The sequence below is a fragment of the Neopelma chrysocephalum genome, unplaced genomic scaffold, assembly GCF_003984885.1.
Source record: "Neopelma chrysocephalum unplaced genomic scaffold, ASM398488v2 Primary Assembly neopelma1_61, whole genome shotgun sequence".
Classification (NCBI taxonomy): domain Eukaryota; kingdom Metazoa; phylum Chordata; class Aves; order Passeriformes; family Pipridae; genus Neopelma; species Neopelma chrysocephalum.
In genome coordinates, this window is record NW_020897716.1 from 1,629,749 (window position 1) to 1,649,960 (window position 20,212).

A 20,212-nucleotide genomic window follows, 5' to 3' on the forward strand; every position below is an offset into this window, starting at 1 on the left:
TTCAACCTGGACAGGAAATTATCTCCTCTTCTTTTTAAATTAACAACTGTCATGCTGGTAAAGTAACTCCACAGCTGACTTCTTCTGCTATGTTAAAGTCACATTCTCAGGTAGTGACACCTCCCCATTGTTTTTTATTGTGCTTTTTTTTTTTTAATCTGTGTGAGAGTTTTCCTGAATTTCATTTGAAATAAAACTCCACTTGTCTTCAGTGAAGACAAAAAGATGAAAGTACAGCTATTTTAACAATGTATCAATATGGTGTGGGTGGGCGTGTGAACCTGCAGGTTATGTGATATCACCTTATTTTAAAGGAAGTTACCTCTTTGTCAGATAAATGCTCTTCATTAAAGATTTCTGCACATAGCAGTAATAAGGATACAAGGAAATCTGCTGTCTTGTGCTGGCCACAGGTTCTCAGGATGTATTAATAGATAGGATTAGTGAAGAATAGGTCAGAAGGCTGTAAAGCTCCTGTCTCTTGAGATTTCCTTCTTTAGATCATTAGTCTTATTGAAGAGCTCCCTTGAACACAGGGAGCAGAAACTGAGGAAAAGGCTGGAACCATTTTATTTGCCAGGACATACTGAGGAAGGGGTAATTTCTGGGTGATAAGCTCCACTGAAAATGTCTGTCCAGTTTTCTGCACAGGCACCCTGGAGGAACAACAACATCAGTTTTCTGACCAGAGAGGCAGCTGTAACAGAGCAAGGAGAGACTATCATAGGTTTCTACCTGTTGGCTTTAGGTATGTATTTGGCTTGGATGTGAAAGGAAGCTCTTAAAGCAGAGTTTGTTATCAAGTTCAAAGTGATTAATTTAGGTTTCATCCCTAATGGAACAGGATGTTAGAAAATGTAACTTTTTTTCTTCAACTATTACAAGATCAGAGAAGTACAGTTTGTTTTTGTTAAAAAGAGATTCATAATCAATGCAGAAATCTTCAGTAAAAATAAATAGTCAAGCATTTCAACTAATGTTCACTGAACTTAATATGAGGGAAGATAAAAAATGTACCCTATCAGAAGTACATGATAATTCTGTATCTTCTTGTGTCTCAGTAGCACTGAATTAATGTTCTATGATTTTCAGAGTTATGGCTGTTGACAATCAGTTGTCATCCTACAATTACCTCCTGCAGAGACACAAAATATGGTTCTGTACTGTTCTGTTCTTGTCTTAAATGTTTGATGCACATAGAAATTGACTTCTTCAAACAGGATCTGTGAAAGATCTAAGTACCAGAACATCATCCTGTGTTAGCAGTCATAATATTAAGTATTTATTTTAGTTCTGCTGGAAGACAGCACTAAAAGTGTACAATAAGGATTTGAAAATAGCATTCAGGATGAACTGACTCTGATCCCAGTGCAATTTTGGTTTATTTGTTTAAATATTATCTATTTTGGGCAGACTTATTGCTGAATACAAGGAAACTTTATGAAATTTCAGAGTGCAGGTCTGCTAGGTAATAAAAAATTTCAACCATAAAACCTCACAGGAAAATACAATAAAACTTAGCTTTTATTAAATCTGTTCTTCTAAACAGCATCTATAAAAATGTTTCTGCTTTTAAATGATTGGTCTAAACAGATTGTTTTCTTATTCTAAGCTTATTACATATTTCAATTAACTTATTAGCCTGCAGTTTATGCTTGACAAAGGTCTATGGAAGTTAAAATGTAAAATGATAAGTATTTTAATATGTTTACATGAGACTTTCTTTTTTTATCTGTAGGAACTAGGGAGGAAAAAGTTGTGCTTAGAACAAAAACAGAGATTCTAGCAGAAATATGTATGGCTTCTATCTTAGGAGACTTAATTTGAAGAGTGGCCGTAAGGTAAATTAGATATATTCCAATTTATCACCAATCTGTCCACATCTGTGTATTCCTTCATGAAAAGCTGTGAAATGTCTGCACCATCAGCTAATGAAATAATCAGTTGCACTTAAGACTAGAAAGAATATCCTAGGTCAGCAAGGCCAGTCCCCCGCTGTGACAATAGATAATCTCATTCACAGAGCTATCATACTCCCTCATATAACTGGCTAGAGTTTTTTTGATTATGTTACTCACTCTTCCAATTGAAAGCCTGTTCTTCATTTTGTTTCTATGTGGTATAGGAGCCTTTCCCCAAGTTCTTAGCTAAAGTGATCATACCAACTTTATACCCTTTTTTGTCATTCATTTTAATTGAAATAATTTTTCTGCCTGCAACTAACATCCTATGGCCAGTCTGTGTTCTTGAAGGTATAATCATGCCTTGAGGTTAACTTTTGTATTCTTATTTTGAGCAATTGAGTGTTTGGGTTTTTTTGGTTGGTTGATTTTAAGGGGGGGCAGACAGGTTTAATTATAATTCATTTATCTCCTGTCATAATATCCTTTCTCCTGTCATCCCAGCATATCATCCTAGCAGCCTGATAGGCAGGACTGAATATGGCATCCAGGCAAGGTCTTGCCATCACTATTCAAAATAATATTTACACTTTCCCAGCTCTAGTGATTCCTCCTAGTGTTGCCTCTGCATCACACTGGTAGTTCAAACTTCTTCCAACCATTGACCAACAGAGATGTTTTCCTCTGCTGCTTCATGATGGTGACCTTACATCTTCTAGCAAATATCTAGGTGCCTGAGCCTTTAGTTTGTATGTCTATTGGATTTTGACTGTTCCAGATCCTCCCGCCCAGCTTACAAGTGCTTGGCATTTCATAGCTGCTGTTCTTGAAACTTATCTCTGAATTCAAGACTCAAGTCGCATTTCTAGCAAAGTATATACAAGCAGCAGTAGCACTACTCCAGTTTAAGTATAGTGTGGATCTGGTTAAAACTGATGGATGTAGGTATACCTTTTTGCAATGAGGACTTTTGGAAAAAGTCTGTTGGTAACACATAAATCAGAAAAGTCCTCAAGTCTTTTTCTCCTCAAAGATCTAGTGTCGCACTTCTGCAAGCACCAGCCACAACAATTTACAGCTATTAGTTTTATGCACACCAATAACTCAGTCTATCCAGGGAGCAGTGATGTGGTAGAACAAAGTAGTCTGTCATGCAGATACCCTCTTGCCCTTTTGGCAGCACAGAAAAAAGTCCAGTCCATGCATTACCTTCCTGTACCTCCATTCCTTTTAGACGTCTGGCAAGACAATCTGTATTAGCAGGACTCTATGGATGCTTCCTTACATAAAGCTTCAAAGATGTTCATATCTGATACTCTTGGATTTTTGATGCCTTGAAAAACAGCTTCAATGATTAAACTCCCATAACTACTGTTTTCTTTTCTTGAGTCTTAATATATCAGTGCGGTTTCTTGCAAATTCTGACATGCATTTCCAGCACCAAAGGGATGTATGTGGTTGGTGTTAGCACTTATCTTGAAGATGGAGTTCCTCTGAATATCTTCACCTTCACAGGATAAAGTCCAAAAATCATTATCTTAGGCCAGGTCTTCCCACAATCTTGACTGAGGATGTGAGTATCCGAGAACCATGATCTAACACCTTTTGCTGAGATAAGGCCTCTGTGTGCATCCCCTTCTGGAAATTCTCACAGGTCACAGGTAGCACGGATGTCCTATGTGATAGACAGGACACTACTGCATGTGTTGTACATGACACACCAGCCAGGCAGTTTCGGATCCAGACAAGGGGTCCTCAGCACACTGCATGGAAACCTGAGTTCACTGGTTTAGCACACTAACATCACAAGCAAATCATCATCAAAGCCTGTTTTGCAAATGCTGATGGATTTTGAGATCACCGCGCTGCTTCATGGCATCCAAGTCACTGTTTCATCACTCCCTTGCTATTGCTTTGGCCAGGAGAACAGCAAAGTGTGGGGAAAATGCAATGCCAATTGGATAGAAGTGATCTATTCTCAGAGGGACTATCTGCAAGTGATAGCAGCCACTGAGTTACCCTTTGTTAGGTCATCTGCGTCAGCATCCTCTTTCTGAAGGCAGCACTCTCTTTCCCTCCTTCCCTTCAATGAGCTCAGAACTGTCATAGACAGACAGGTGAAAGCTTGTCCTCCTGCTAGGATTACATCTGATCCGGTTTTGCCTGTGCCCTATGAGGTATAGTACTGTGGAAAATCCTTGTGTAGTTTAAATTAGGAGGTGCAATTTAAAAGTACTGTCCACTGCTGCTGGCTGTTAGATATGGGTGAAAAATATAAAGAATATTTTTCTTCATAATTATTAGTTGGAATTCATAAGTTGTTTTTTTCCCTACATTTATACACAATTTGTTCTATGCTTGTTTTCCCTAGTTTCACAGTTAACTGGGACTGTTAGAATGAATACTTGGTATAAAAGGAAATTTTAAGTCAGTAGGAGAGAGTATTTCTTAAAGAAAAAAATTCTGTTTTTTTGTAAGTGCTTATATCAGAAAGACATGCTGAGAACATTACCAATTCCATCAGAAAACAGGAACAGACCACAGACCTAAACATGCCTTTAAAAGGCACACGTTTTCGAATGGTAATAGTAAACTGTTACTTGACAAGTGACAGAATGAGTGTTATTTTGGGACTTTGACAGATAAATCTAAGAAGGTGAGAAAGGAAACAAACTATTCACAGAACATTCATCCACAAAATGATTGCATTTATTGAACAAATAATCTCTCCACGCTTTGTCAAGTCTGAAACATGATGACTACTTCTTCCTGTCACAATTGGCAATATGCCCTGGACAGGATATTGTGTGTGTAATTGGCAGCAAAGACTGAAAACAGAGCAGGGTCACTTCACAGTTGCAATAGTTAATGACAGCTTTGCAAATTCTCTGGATTTTATCACTGTTTTAAATAAAGTTTCCTAGGCTGAAAATCTTTTACAGCAAATCTCTTCGGAGAGGCATTTATGCTTGTGTATAGGTAGTTGAACCAGTAACTGACTTCATTCATGCCTGTTCTGTATTGAAATGCTCAATCCCATTTATATCCTAGAGAAAGGTTATTTGCTGAAGGAAGAGTCTAGTTTGTCTTGTGACAGTGAGACTCACCTTTTGCTCTCATTTCTTGGATTCTTCCACTTAAGGCATTTTAAACTGCATATGAGTGAATTGTAACACCCATTTTTCTATTTTATCCTTGTCGGAAGGCCATGCAATAATGTCTAATAAGAGCAAGTCTAAGTACAATGCATAATAACCTGTCTAGGTTGGACACAGGTGAAGTCATCTATTGGAAATGTGGATGACCAGCTCAGAGCTATCAATTCACTTGTACCACATTTAGCTCTGCAGAAAAAATGTTAACAATGAAATTTCATGCAGCCTCAGATGCTTATTCCTTGTTCAAAGACCATCTCAGGTACATAAGAGAAAAATTGGATATATCTGGATGCTCAGGGTTGAGCCACTTTGCAGAAATCTTTGCAAAATTATAGTGTTCCTGCTCAATATTCCCAGAGTTAAACAATCTTAGTGTTCTCAGTTGTTTTCAGCAGAGAGATTTGCAATGTCCTTAGTCACTCTCACTGGCTACTTTTTTGGTGCTTTCTTTGCATGGTCTGGCAGGCATCATGCTGATACAGGACTTTGTCAATAGGGTTTCGGTTCCTGACTACCACCAGCTTGCTTGGCAGCCTTCCTGTGCCTCCCCTTCTTTCCTATCCTCTGTTTCGTTGAGATGTCACCTGGTGACACCAAGGCACTTTAAAGTTCAGAGGTTTCTTTCTGGGCTCTTGATCTACCCTGAGGCGCATACCATGTGCAATGAAGTTGAGGAGATCTTTGCCCTGACTGAGAGTGTCAGAGCTATTACTGTGCTTTCTCACCATTGCATTTTCAAACTTTTTCCCTGTTATGGATTTAGGGGAGAGAGGTTGTTTGGTTTGAGGTGTTTTTTCGGTTGGGGCTGTTGTTTTTCTGTTTTGGGGTGGTTTGTTTTTTTTAAAATCAGTGAATCAATATAGGTAGCAACCTCAGACCAGCACATCTATCTGATGGCATAGAGATCCAGTGTCCCACAGTCACTACTGTAGTTGGTAGTACTTCTATGTGATCACTGTTTTTGTTACTCTGTGGTTTGCTGAGAATTGAGTTCCTTCAGTGTCTTTTTTTTTAAATCCTGGTGTTAATATGGTCTACTACCCAGACAGATCATTTTAGGCACTGGATATGCTAGTACAGGTTCTCCACCTACTTTATTCAAAAGGATCATGCCTACCTGCAGAAGTCATAGTTGCTCTGTAACCTTATCTCCCTCAATGCTTCCCTCAACTCCACCCTCAGTTTCTGAATGTAGTTCCAAAAAATTATCAAAAACACTGTGTCTCTGTTGTCTTCATCTAAAATGCGTAATGTCGTTTTATGTGACATTTTGTTCAATTTCCTCTTCTTAAGATACTTTAACTGAAAACTCCCTTACCCTCCAGGCTCAGGGGAATTTGCTCTATTCCCAGGAAGGACAAATGTCTGACACTTGAAGGGTAGTCTTCCTATACATTACACTGTGTTGAAAAATTTTGGTGTTTACAAGGAGTGTAATTTTATTTGGTCTGCCATCTTAGCACTATGTCTTCATAATGACAGGGAAAAAAATTTTCATGCCTACTGACTCGAAAATTATCCTACCATACAGAAGGAAGAACAGATGTACACGAAAAACGGAACTCCCATGTTTGCATTGCAGACCATCCCTTTGCGCTCCCAAAATCTTCCTCCCCCAGTGCCCTGCTCTGCCTACTTATAATACCTAGACTCAGACAATAGTCAGAAAATCCCTGACTTAAAGTGCATCCAGTTGTTCGAAACAAGATTCTATTAAGAAACATTGTCACCTAGTGGCCAGAATAAGATGTATTTATCATTGTTGATCTTATAATGAGATATATAGAAATTATATGTGTGTATCATTGCACCAGTGACTATTTCTGATTAATACCATATGCTGACATTTCAGCTCTTCCCATTTAAAAAGCTCTTCAGTAAACCATTTGCATTTGCTAAGCAAGACAGAGCAGCAGTAGCTTGGCAATGCTGCAAGAGAAGCTATTAAAAGGAAATTGCTCCACAGAAAAAGCAGTTCATAGTGCCAAACAGAGATTGTCCCATCAACCATCTCCCCTCCCACTCCAAAGTATCCAGAGCATCTCAGCAGGGGATATGTACCCAACCCCTCTGTTGGCAGAACGAGTGCCTTGCTCCTCAGCATTTCAGATCCTGATACTCCCACATGGCCTGGAGATTCAGAGGCAATTTTCTCCCCTCCCTTCCTAGCCAAGGCAGCCTGGTGGTGAAGTGCTGGGTTCTTGACATATGCTTCCTAGGGGAAAGCAACTGCCCTCTTGCTGCAACATCAAACACACCAGCCATCCTTCCTCTTGTGAACTCGAATATCCAGAGATGCTGTGTAATGCCATCATGTCACATCCCTCTTTATTGTGTATATCCATCTCTCACTGTGTTAATATATAACAGCTTTGCTCTGGGGTATCTACTGCTCATGCCTGGATAGAGGGCTGTGGATCAGCTCTTTTCTTACTCACCTGGTAGTGTCACACCCTGGCATAAACCACCAGGTGTTGCATTCCTAATCCTGTCCTAGGCTGCAGACACTTAAAAGAGGTCATGTTTTGCTCCGCCCTGCCAAGGTAAAGTGAGGTCACCATTGTCAAAAGTGGCAGAGCTGGTCTGTAGGATAGAAACAGGAGCCAGCAGGAAGCCTGGTGCTGCCCGGCCTGCTGCTCAGCACCTTTCCATCAGCCACCCTGGAACCACCCCCTTCACAGGCTAAGCCACATTTTCAACACTGAGCCTGACACTTACGAATAAACATTTTGCTAAAAATCGTTCATTTCCACATGCCTATGTCATCTCAAAAAGTGGGATGCAAATGAGTGGAGCAATAGCCGTGGACATTTGGAAACTCTTAGGTCTCTCCAACTGAGTAATTGTCTGACTTTCCACAGCTTTATTGTCATCTCCCTTGTGTTTTCTTCATAGACTTAGACACATATATGTCAGGCATCTCTGTTCCTGGAGAGTAAGAGAGGATACAATTTTCTTTAAAAAATAAATAAAAAGAAACTTTAAAATTCTGTTCAAAACATTCTCTTCATATGGATTATCAAATGCGTTACTGAAAAATATTTCCATCTGGGACAGACTTTGCTGCAAGGAGATCCTAGACTGTTCCAAGAGAAGACACTTAATTGTATTAGCTGCCCTTCTCGAGAGAGGACTGGTAAAGTGGCTCTCTGGCTATGTGCATGAACCTTCTGTATCCATTTTTGTATACAACTTGCCTAAACAGATGCAGTTTTTGGCAGATTGTTTGTAGTCTCTGCTTAGCTCTGACAATCTTTCCTCCTTCCTATTTTCCCCAGATGTTACACTCCATGAGTTCATCTTCATGAATTTCACCTCCATGAATTTCATGCACTTATGGAAAAAAAACTTCTCTAGGCCCTTAAAGTGTGGCTCTTTGATATTTGCAGCAGCATCGCTTTGTGTTTGTTGTATTACTGAAGTTGTTCACTCGCTCCTGCTTCTGAAATGTACCCAGCTACTCAAAAAGCCTCCATGCCTAGGTTTTCTAGTGGATAATCTGGTTTAATATGCTTCTAATGGAGCAAAAGGGTAATTTTAGAAGAGATGTCATACATTGACACACTTAACTGCTTCTTGCTTTATTTGCTTTTTATATTATAGAATCATAGAATGGCCTCAGTTGGAAGGGACCTTAAAGATCATCTAGTTCTATGGATTTAATTTTTCTTTTCCAGGTTGGCTGTCTTGGTTTGGAAACAGCATTGTGATTTTTGTCCTGTATAAACAAAGACATTTTCTGCAGCCTACTGACTACCTCACATTTAACTTGGCAGTATCAGATGCTAGTATCTCCGTGTTTGGTTATTCACGAGGGATCATTGAAATCTTCAATGTCTTCAGAGATGATGGATTCATTATCACATCAATATGGACTTGCCAGGTAAGACTGGATTACACTTAATTAGACAAAACAAGTGCAACTATTTCTGTGAGTGTGCTGTATACAAATAACCAGACAGTTCCCAAAGAATGAAAAGAGATAGTGACTGACCTTTGAAAAGGGAAGTGTTCTGTTTTGTTACACCTATAAATCTATGCATTTGATCAGTGTTTGACAAATTTTCAGGGTTTTTTTTCCTATATATTTGCAATAGTTCTTACCAGTCTGGGGTTTTTTACTTCACATCAGAGCTCACGCTCATGTTGGAAAGCTAAGGCGTAGGCTGTGCTTGTCTTCAGCTCACCTGAAGTAAACCTGGTTGTTGGCACTTTAACATTTGGCTCAAAACAATGTAGACTCTTACTTGACAAGGCATGTAGAGCAAAGTCTCCATACAGCATTTGGGCATACCCATATGTTTTAGCATACAGCTTTTTGCACTAAGTCCTTTGTAACTCGTCAATCGCCTTCCTAAATTCTTGGTTGATTCATTGCCTGTAGTAGAATCAGTATTTTTACTTAATGGCATAGTCTTCCCTGAACTTGGAGGCAGCTTTTTGTTGGAGAACTTGGAAAAGTTACTGTTAATTCTGAAACATACATGCATAGACAGAATATAAATGCACCCCATGGACAGATAGGCACAAGCCTGGTTCCCTGGTGCTTTTAGTAACATCTGTGAGAAAGATTATACTCTGTTTCGTGAGGGAATAAAAAATCTGAAAATGACAGGATAGCCTACGGCAAGGTGTAAAAGAAGTCATGACGAAGGAAATGGGAGAAAGAAATAATCCTCTTTTCTTGGTGTTTTGTGTTTTGGGGTTTTTTTCAAAGAGGAAGTTGAGCTATTGTGCAACACAAATGAAAGAACATTTACAGTTCATGTTCCCTCCTTTTCAATAAAAAGGTTCAGTTTCCGCAGAGAAAACTTCAGTTTGCCGTTGAAGACTAATTAACATAGGAGCTGTAGCTTGAACTTAAAAATTATTATTTTATTGTTTAAAATGCATGTCTAGTCATTTGGCAGAAAAGGATTTATCAAAATGAACCTAATTATTTCCTCAGCAAAATCTACTTTTTCACTAATGAGAACACCTACAATTGCAATCTAAGATCTGTTGAGAAGAAACTTTGACTTTTTTTAAAAATTGAAAACTTTGAAGTCATCAGATAAATAAACACAAACCTGCAAACTGTAAAATTCATTCCCACACTCAGAACCAAACAGATGCTCATCTTCCTCCTATTTCAAGGATGTTTGGAGCTGTGACTAAGAAAGGAAAAGTAAAATCTGTATCTCCAGGTTTGGTTGTATCTTTGTTGCAGATTTCCTCTGTAAGAAAGGTTAAGCCATTCAGTGAGAAATCCTAAACCAAGATCTGTGGCATAACTTAACATTTACAGCCTAACAGGTTGAAAGAGGTAACATTAAATTACTCTTCTGCATCCCTACTCCAAGTTCTTTCAGATACTTGCTTATACTGTGATTCCTTTTTTTGTGGCTGTAAAAAACAGCACACGTGGGAATTGACAAGGCAAAGCACACTGTGTCTGTACCTCTGGATTTCCACGGGAACCTCTGTCAGCAGTCTTACTGATTTCTTTCATGATGCCTCTACCTGGGAATCCCTCTTTGGCTGACTTGGAGTTATTTAGTCTTGTTATGATGATCATACTTTCTTTTTTGAGATGTAAAAATACTGGGATGGAGGTGTTCTTGAGCTTTATGTGATGGAGGGGGGCTTAATCTCACTGTGCTTGAACTGCCTTTACAAGGAGAAAAGTGGACCGTAACATTTTTAGGGCACCCAGACAGTTCATCGGTCAGGCTGCGTTAAGTAATCTTTTTTAGATCTTCTGGTTTTAAACAGCATTCATTTGTAAAGTTTGGATATCCAGCAAAATTTTGGGATCCAAAGATGTTGTGCAGGACACTAATAATGCAATGGCTTTTATTAACACTCTGATTTGCAGAACATTAAAGTTACTGCTTTGATAATCATCTGTAGGCTCTAAAAGTTAACATTTATCATTCAAAATAGGAACTTATACTGTACTAGTGCTAAGTAAAAATTAGTGGTAATCTGGAAAAGTCAATTTGTACTCTGAATTAATAGTCTAAATTGGTTGTGACTTGTTGAGTGGTCAAGCCGGTTATAACTTTTTGAGAGAAAATCATGTAGGATTTCCATTTCAATCAAGATTTTGTTCTGTCTTGGGGAGGGGGGGGCTCCAAAATATGTTTAAACCCTGACATCCATCTTCTTAATTATTAAGCTTGTCAAAACAGAAACCAATGATGAAAAACTAGGTTATGGAAACAGAGTGGCTGTTTTTAAAGAAGAATATTGTGCAGAAATAACAGGAAACTTATGTGCATAAAAAAAGATGTGAATGTTCCCATGTGTCTGTGGATAGCCAGCACAAAGGTCATTCTAAAAGTGTTCCATGTTGAACCATGGTAGTGTTTCGATTACTTGCTTTTCGGTATTTATAAAATGTGGTAGGTTTGTAGTCTGACCAGAACAGGCCTCACGTCTAGAACATGAGAAGTAAGGAGCTTGGTGCCAAGAAGGTAAAGCCCATGCTCTCTGTCATAACCCCTCAAAGTCAGTGTCTCTTGCTTCCCTCACTGCTCTCAGGCTCCTTTGCAAGTAGCTGAGGTGGCAATTTGGGCTGCTGCCCACATGAACATGGCTCCTCCCTTGGCATGGCCTGTGTGTTTTCCTTTGCTTGGTTTGTTTCGCTGAGTCCAGAGGACGGCCTTAATTGGCTTTCTGTCATTGTCTGATTCACTACACATTTGCTCCTATTGATCAGTCAGCTTTTGGTGCCAGGTATGCTTAGAGAAATTTTATTTTCCCAAGCTAGCCTGTCATTTCTGTTTATGAAGAAATTTCATCAGCTCACCTCACTTAATCCACCTAACTATTTTGTTTCCCTCTGACTCGGGTCTCCTTCTGTGCCCTCAGGTAAAATTTTTCAACATTAAGTTTCACTGTTCTTGGCTGCCTCAGTTAGAGGGAGTGGGGAAAAGACAGACCAATAGTTCTTCTCTCAAATCAGCCTAGTCTTTGAAAACTCTCTGTAACAAAAGATGTATCTCCGGCTACAAGGACTATCTTGCTGCACACCTGCTGCATGGGACAGATAGGTGTGATCCTGTTCTCCTTCTCTGTATGGAAGAAACGACACTTCTTCACCATGCCAAACTTTTTTTTTTTTTTTTTGAAGTCTGATAGAGCTCTTCTCTCAGAAATGAGGTAGCATGGTAGGTTTGTATCCAAATGCTGCCCCTGTTGAATGCTGTGTACAAATATGGTTTTCCAAGTGTGGCTTTTGGAATTTGATTTCACTTCTTTTTTATCCCTTCTCTGCTCTACCACTACCTCTTATTCCTGATCTGAACAGGGGGAGGACAGTCAGTCTCTAGCACATTCATTTTTTAGTCTCTGGTAATATTATCAGTAAGTAAACTAGTTTGTATGGTAAATTTCAGATCAGAAAATGCAAGCTAGTGATGAAGCAGCCTCTTTTCCCCTACCTACCATATTTCTAGTGAAAAGCTACCTCGGGGTATATTTTCGTCCTTCCCATATGTTTTTTCTATTCTACTACTATCCTACTATTATTCTATTCCACTATTCTATTCTGTTCTACTGAATTAGAAGTTGCACTGAAACCTCTAAATAACATTGTGTGCAAATGTTCTTACATATAGGAAGTAGAAAAAAATATTAATTCTCTTCAGGTAAACACCATGGTTTTTACTAAACTTTATTCATCAAGTGATAGAAACTTTTTCTTGTACCTCTTAATCATGTGGTGAATACAACAAAAGATGGAGACTTCAGGAAGCCTCTAAATATAGGGGAAGGATTATAACGTATCTGATCCCCATACGTCCGTTGCAGTCATGTCTGAAACCAAGAATGGGCTGTGCAGTGCATTAGGGTTTGAAATCCTTCATAATCCTGGTACTTCAGTTAAAACTTGTTTCCACTGGTTGGCTCTTCTAAATTTCTTGGTTTATATTTTGATAGTACTGTTTGGTTATTTTAATATTTATTTTATAAATACCTAAGAATTTTACTGTGAGCATCAAAAAAATTGACAGCTCTTATCATGTGCTCACTCTGTTGGTATAGGTTTCTTGAAAAACACATTATTTATTTCCAACTACTTCTTACATCTGAGATGTGTCTTGGCTGAGCACAACGTAGTTATCTCCAGGTCATGGTACCGTCACGGACATACCCACTGTCACTGACGTGCTGACTGACGCTATTACGGCAGATGCCCTCACTTCACTATCAGCCTAGGTATTCCCGGTCCATCTGGCTAGCCAGATGGTGCCAGAGCATCCCCAGCAGATCTGAATATGCACAGAAACAGCCTCAGGAGGAAACATTAAAAAAAAGTTCTGCTTTGAGGTATTAGTTAGCACCACAGTAGCCTGTCTGACAGGATCCACCCCCACTGCCTCTGTCCCTGCAGCCTGCCCTCACCATCCCACGGGCCAGCCTGGATGGACCTGCCTTCACCCTCTTCTGCTGAAGCTGCTTTGTGTTGTGCAGAATAATAAAGACACTGAGGGGAGCAGAAGAGAGAGAGAAATTACTGTCTCACCCTGTAGTTGGGTTTACTGCAAAGCAGTAAGGAAACACGTTTCTGTATTCTTGTCTGACATACCCCGGACAGAAACAGCTGGCAATGTGGTGAGCAGCAGTAAGCCCCACGCTGCACGCAGATGTTGTCCTACTCCATTAGCCACAATACACTTGTGCACAGTTGCCTGAAAACAACAACTATGTGGTGTATATGTATCCTGAAAGGGCACTTCCTGGTACGGCCAGGAAGTCAAAAATTTTCTAGAAGCATCAGACTTGTGTATGCATCGCATGTGCGTGCATTGAGGAGTACATGGCCCACAGAAATGTATGGGATTTCTTGCACTGTAGCAGATTTTCCAAGTTGTGGTGGTGTAGCTGATCAATTTGCCAGCTGAAATCCCAGATAAATGGGGATTCCTAAGAAAAGCTAGATGAGATGTACAATGTCCCTGCTTTAACAATGCTGCTGTTGGACAAGAAGGGTTCCCCTCCCTCCAGTGGATGTCTGACTACTAATGTAGGGAGATTCTTTTTGTCTCTGGCTCTAGTATTTGTTTGCCTTAGGGATAGTAGGGCATCCCCTTATGATGAATATTTTTGGGGCTATGGGGATGTGGGTCTGGGCACCTTTGGACGGAGAAAGGTAAAACCAGCTCTCCCACACACTCCTTGGAGTTAAAGTAAGAATGGGTCAGCAGTCCCTCTGCTTTTTACAGTGGCACTGCTTAATTTTTAAAAGGTCTTGTACAGTTAAGGGAAGGATATGGCTGTGAATACCAAGAAATCCCAATCTTTTGCACCAAGAAATAAGACTTTAAAAATCAAAAGAGAGGTGAGATATGCCCCTCACCCTGTTCTCTCGGCTATATTAGGAGCCTCATTTGCTCACCAGCTTTTGCCGCCTCCAATCTAAGAGCCAAACTTGGAGCCACAACCCTCCTTTCACTAGGCAAATGACCAAAGCCTACAAAGCCGAGCACAGCAGCCCTTATCCTCTTTCACAGATGAAGCTTCCAGTCAACGCCTCTTGCTAGCACCTAAAACATCTAGAATCTTTAGTGTTATTATATGTTCAGAGGTCTAGTATGACATTTCTGAGAAGAAGTAATGTCTATCTTTTATAAAATTAGAGCTGAGGTTCTGAAACACCAAAATGAAAATTGCAGAAGTAGGAAATTCTGAGAACAGTATGATGAAAACACATGTGCTCTTTTCAGAAGTTTTGGGGGAAGAACTTGTAATCTTATGTAAAATCCTTCATATTTTATTGATGGCATTTGCTTTCTCAGAACATGCATTTATCTCTTTTCCTATACACGGATTGTAAAATATTGCTAAATATTTTAAACAGAGAATTAATACTTTCTTCTTTTAAGAAAATCTTCTGTAAATTGTCTGATAAATCAGAAACACTAAAGACATTTATGTTCTCTTTTAAAATAGAGTAGATTTGGAGAACATTGATTTCTGTCCATTTAATATAACTCATAAAACCAACCAATTGTTTACTTAGCTAGACTATTGACTCTCTTGACTCAGTTAGTGGTTTTATGCATTATATAAATACCAATACAATAAATGTTTACCATATGTGGTATTGTTCTGGGAGAGATGAGCAACCAGGGGTAGCTCAGCAGTCAGTGTGACCAGAAAATAAAAGCAACGTCAGATTGAAAGGACCAAAATGAAACCTCACAAATTTTCTTTCTCCTGCCTTCCCAGTACCGGGGAGATTACTGAGGAAAATGGCAGACAGTGTCATTACTACCCAATATCCGTAGGCATTTTTTGTCAAACTTCTTCCATCTTAAGCACCCATTCACATTGCTCCATCATCCACTCATTTTTTCCTTCACCAAATCATCCAGCTTTCAACCCACTCCATATGTAACAAGCACCCTTTGAGTGTATGTCTCACCCCACATCTGCCTCTCATTCTCTGCATTAGCCAGCTCTGTGAGTACCCTACTCACCACAAAGCTCTTGCTCATAAACCCCACACAAATCCACAAGCTGTTCATCTGAAAAAGTAAGTCCACTGAGGTGGATAAAGGTTTGCTTGTGCTCACACTGCCCCAGATTGGTGCTGCGAGATGTAGTGATGGTTGCCATGACTGTCCTTGCCCACATCTGAGAGTACCTGAATGTTCTTCCATGTTTTTCCTCCTCTCTCTTCCCGTGGGATCCAGTTTGTGCAGACACACTTTGAGTTCACCTGTACTTTCACTTGTGTTCTGGCTCCACTGCACTGCAGGAGCACCTTCCTCCTCAGCACGGTTTTCTGCAGTAGACTAACTTTGGCAGAGGTTTTCCACCCAAAGATTGAGCTAATTCAATCTTGACTGATCTAAAAAATCTTTCGATATCACTGTATATCCCAGTGTCCAAGCAGGTTGATTGAGAGTGGGCCAGGAAAAAATGGGTTTTTTTCTCAAATCATAATAGACCAGAAACGTCTGCTTAGTTGAAAAATTTTCAGCTATTTACCTATAAGATATTAAAAAAATTCAAACAAAATATAAAAGGGAGTGAAAAATAGTTATATACTATCCTAGCACAGTACTAGGGTGTGATAGTGCTGGGATTTTACTTGTATATAGCTTATCATTCCTGACATTTCAGTAAGATGAAAATAAACCAAAGTTAAATCACGGAACTGGCACTAAGAGCATTAACAGATAAAACAGGTGTTAAAAGTGCTGGAGAAAATCTGTGTACCATTAGCTCTGTATTCAGCTCACCTCAGCATGCTGATTCACTGTGAAAGGTAGGAGGTGGAGACTGATCTATAATGCAAATTCAAAAAAAAGAGTGCCCTTTACTTCACCTGTGCTGTGCTACAAAGTCTTCCTCTCGCAGGTATGTTTTTCTGAAACAAATTTATATCTCAATTATGAACACAAGAATGTATCCTTATTCTTGTTTCCTTGTGCAACTGAGATTTGGACACTGAAGAAAAAAGTTGCAGAGATATTAGTCTTCCCTATATCTTTATTTCTGGTCTGCCTTGATATAATCTGTAGAGTGTGCACAGTGCAGTCAAACATATTAAAGCAACTCATGTAGACATCTGTGAGCTAAATTTTAATGAGAAAAATACTTCATCTACAGGGAAGGGGGAAAAACTGCCTTAGCACAAACAGAACCATTAGCAACATAGAAGATCATTTCAGTGTAACTAATGTGACTGCAGGGAAGTTCCGCCAGTTTCATTATCCATGAGTTTTCCCTCATTTTCCTCTAAATTATTATTTCTGCAGTCAATTGCGACAAATTAGGGAAGTTATATATTTGGTACTTGAAAAATTATGAATGCCCAAACTGTCTGTTTCCTTGTTTAACAAGTCTGACGTAGCCCCTCCTGTGGCACCCGAGAACTGAGTCAGACCATATGCTGCTGCCTGGAAAGGCCATTGGTTGCCTGATAGTGCTCCTACAGAACCAGGAATTAACAAAGCCTTAGCTTTAATTCCTGCACTTGCTCTTCCTCTCAAAGGGCTTTCAAAAATACTTTTCCTTTTTCCCTATTTGGAAAATAGTAGCCTTCCTCATTCTTCTGTGCTGATGTGTGTTTCTAAGAGATTAAATGTCTTCCCTCCAAAAAAGCTGTCCATCCCTCCTTTATCTTTCAAGATCTTCTTAGCATGGGGCTGAACAATTGGTGTTCTGGCTCCTGCCTTTGTGCCACATCCTCTCACTGACTTTTAAGCAAAATTTAATTTGAAACTTAAATATCATCCTGATAATATCTGTAAATATCTTAAATATTCCTACCTCACATTTACTCACCTTCTATTTCACGAATATATATTCCATTAAGTCAATACACTGCTAGTGTGTAGGAAGAAATTCCCATCCTGAGCCAGATCCTGTGCTGGCTGAATCGATGACGACTGTAGCTTGTAATGAGCTGTATATGACATGATGTTCCGAATTTCCACACCACTGTCCTCGCAGAAGGGACGACATTGCACCTGGTGGGTTTCCAGGTAGCTTTAAGGCCAAGAGGGACCCCTGGTGGCCTAGTGGTTAGCATGCGGGACTCTCACCGCTGCGACCCAGGTTCGAATCCCAGTCCCCCGGGCAGATGGAGCTCGTTAGCCCTGTAAGGCCATCCATCTATGAGAAGGTCACTCTAAACAAACCTACGTCCTGAGGACCTCACTGCCATTGTCCAAGCTTGCTTGGCCCCGGCAGATGAACCTTAGGATTAAAGGGTGGGCTCAGTTCAGCGCATGCTGTGTCTCACCTAAAAAATCCATTGCGCAGGCTGGAAAGGTAAAAGACCTTTCCCAAAATCTTCGTTCGCGAAGACTTGGCCATTATTAAGGCCAAGAATAGCCTGTGTATTTTACAAAGTTTTCCAGGCTCTCCATGGGCTATCATGACTCCTTGGCAATGCCTGTGACTCTCCTGTTAGAAGCTGTCTGTTTCTCTGGTTATTTTGGTACAGGGTCCATAGGAGATGAGTACCAACCTAAGAGGATATCTGCTAGTATCCATGCAGCTTTTTCAGGCTTTCAAGGATGTAGGATATGCCTGTCTTGGCCACCCATGGCTGAGCTGGTACTGCCCTGTCTTTTGTCTAGGGGCTTTATGAGCAGAAGAACAAGTTCACTGGTAGATATTCATCCAGCAATCAGAGATGACTCTTGTATTAGAGGGTGGCTACGTAAACAGATTCCTTCTTGCTGGGAAACAGCACAAACAATTGTACTTTGGAGAATGTGAGGGTCACTTGTATTCTCTGGGCTCTCCTGGTGAAGTCTGTGAATGGTGGGACCTCTGATTCCCTTGAGATGTGAAAGCCTCCAGAAACATTTAGCATGATAATCTGAAAAGACAAAGATGGCACTTTGAAAACAAAAGCATGACTTTAATCTGATGTTCATGGAACTCATTTATCAGGGTAGGATCACCACAGGCCACAAAGACAAACCTTGCCTTCACATCAATGATGTGGAGAGGAGTTTTTGCTAAGCCCACTGGAAAGAGTTTTACACAGTGTAGCACAGATGTTCCCAAAGGAGGATGCTGGAGTTTCCTATCTAGTGCTTCTTAATTTCCCTCTACAGTAATTCGCATTAAGAAAATGGCAATTCAGCATCTAACCTGAAGATGGGAATCTTTCCATTGTATCTGGATCATCTGGTGGTATGAGCTACATGCTCCCAATTCATTCTTCATAGGGGAACAGGAGAGACATTAAACCTTCCATGGTCCCATGGCCTCCACCCAGAGCTAGATAGCAGGTCTTCCCATGCATTTGGAGATGGGGTACTTGAAATAAGATTATAATCTGATGAGGCTGTGTAAGGAAATTCTGAAAGCAATTTCTATCTATTCATTAAATGATATGCTCTTGGTGGGGTTGTGGCATTCGTAACCGTGCTCCCTGACAGGGGCATGTACTACTGTGACTATAAATTGTAAACTGAGAGGCTACAACTCTAATAGCTAAAAGTCAGCCTAAAGTAAGAATATATGTTGAGCTTCATTTGATTATCCTGGTGTACAAAACTAAAATAACTACAAGAAAACAAATAGATTTTTTCTGCGTTCTCCAGTATTACTAAAGCCAAAACCTGACCTGCATATATTAATAGTGGCACTGAATGTACATTAACCATATAGTGTAATCAGTATAATTACATGTCTGTACACATAATAATATAGCCTAAATACTGCATTCATATTTTTCTTATCTTTAGAACATATGACATCAACAGAAAGATTTAATCACTTGGTGAGTGCAAAATACTGAGTGTCTAATGCTGTCATTTAATGGTTTAAACTATCTAACCCTGTAGCAAATTAGTTCTCATTGTTTACCTACCACGGCTTTGGTTAATGCCATCACCTCTAAGAATAGCTACCCTTGAAGCCTACTGAGACATTTTAAAAGGCAGAATGCAACCATAGCAGAGACATGTCTTATGAGCAAAAGATACTGTGGAAACTATAGTAAATTATAAGTCTCTTTCACCTCCTGTGTTGCAGGAAATCTTAAACAAACTATTTGAGTGCTTTAGGAACACTCTGCATTGCAAGTTTGAAGTGGTCTTCTGTGAAGACTAATTTTGATTATGGACCTCAGTAGTTCTTCCATGTGACAAAATAGTTCTGTAGTCTGGTTGACACTTTATTGTATATTGGAGGGATGGGAGAATTATGTTGTCTTCAGGCTCAGGTGGGATATTTTTGCATTTACTGCAAACTAAGAAATTGTTAAAATTTTTAAATATTTAAATTTTTTAATTTTAAAGCATCTAATCAAAAGTACCTACAATTGCTTTTACAAGTGTATTTCTTGAAGACTGATGTAGGTGCTTTTTTGTATCTTGGTGTTGAAAGGAGATTTATTGCCATTATCTATTTACATTATGATCTCAGAATAATCAGATATGTATTAAAAAAATATTTTGAGACAGTTTGTTGTGGCAACTTTAAATATATGCTGTGGACAAATAATGCCTGTTTAAAGTTTATCTTTTTCTTTGTATACTCCTTATCTCATTTTCAACAGAAGAAAAAGACAGGACATGGTTCTGGAGGGAAACAAATGGACTTGGGGAAATTGCAAAAGATTCACGAGCTGGCCAGAGGAGGGAGCAATGCAGCCTTTCTGGCTGGTGAGATCAATATTTTGGCCTAATC

The 20,212-nt window shown here is 39.6% G+C and overlaps 1 protein-coding gene across 1 annotated transcript in view; it reads left to right on the plus strand.

The window, feature by feature from the left end:
- The first annotated feature begins 627 nt into the window (after positions 1-627).
- Positions 628-20,212, plus strand: part of LOC113966714 (opsin-5-like) — a 29,768-nt gene continuing 10,183 nt past the window's right edge. Inside the window, exons 1-2 of the mRNA XM_027681645.1 lie at positions 628-748; positions 8,737-8,942. Of these exons, the coding sequence (XP_027537446.1) occupies positions 628-748; positions 8,737-8,942 (327 nt within the window). The remainder of the gene's footprint in view (positions 749-8,736; positions 8,943-20,212) is intronic.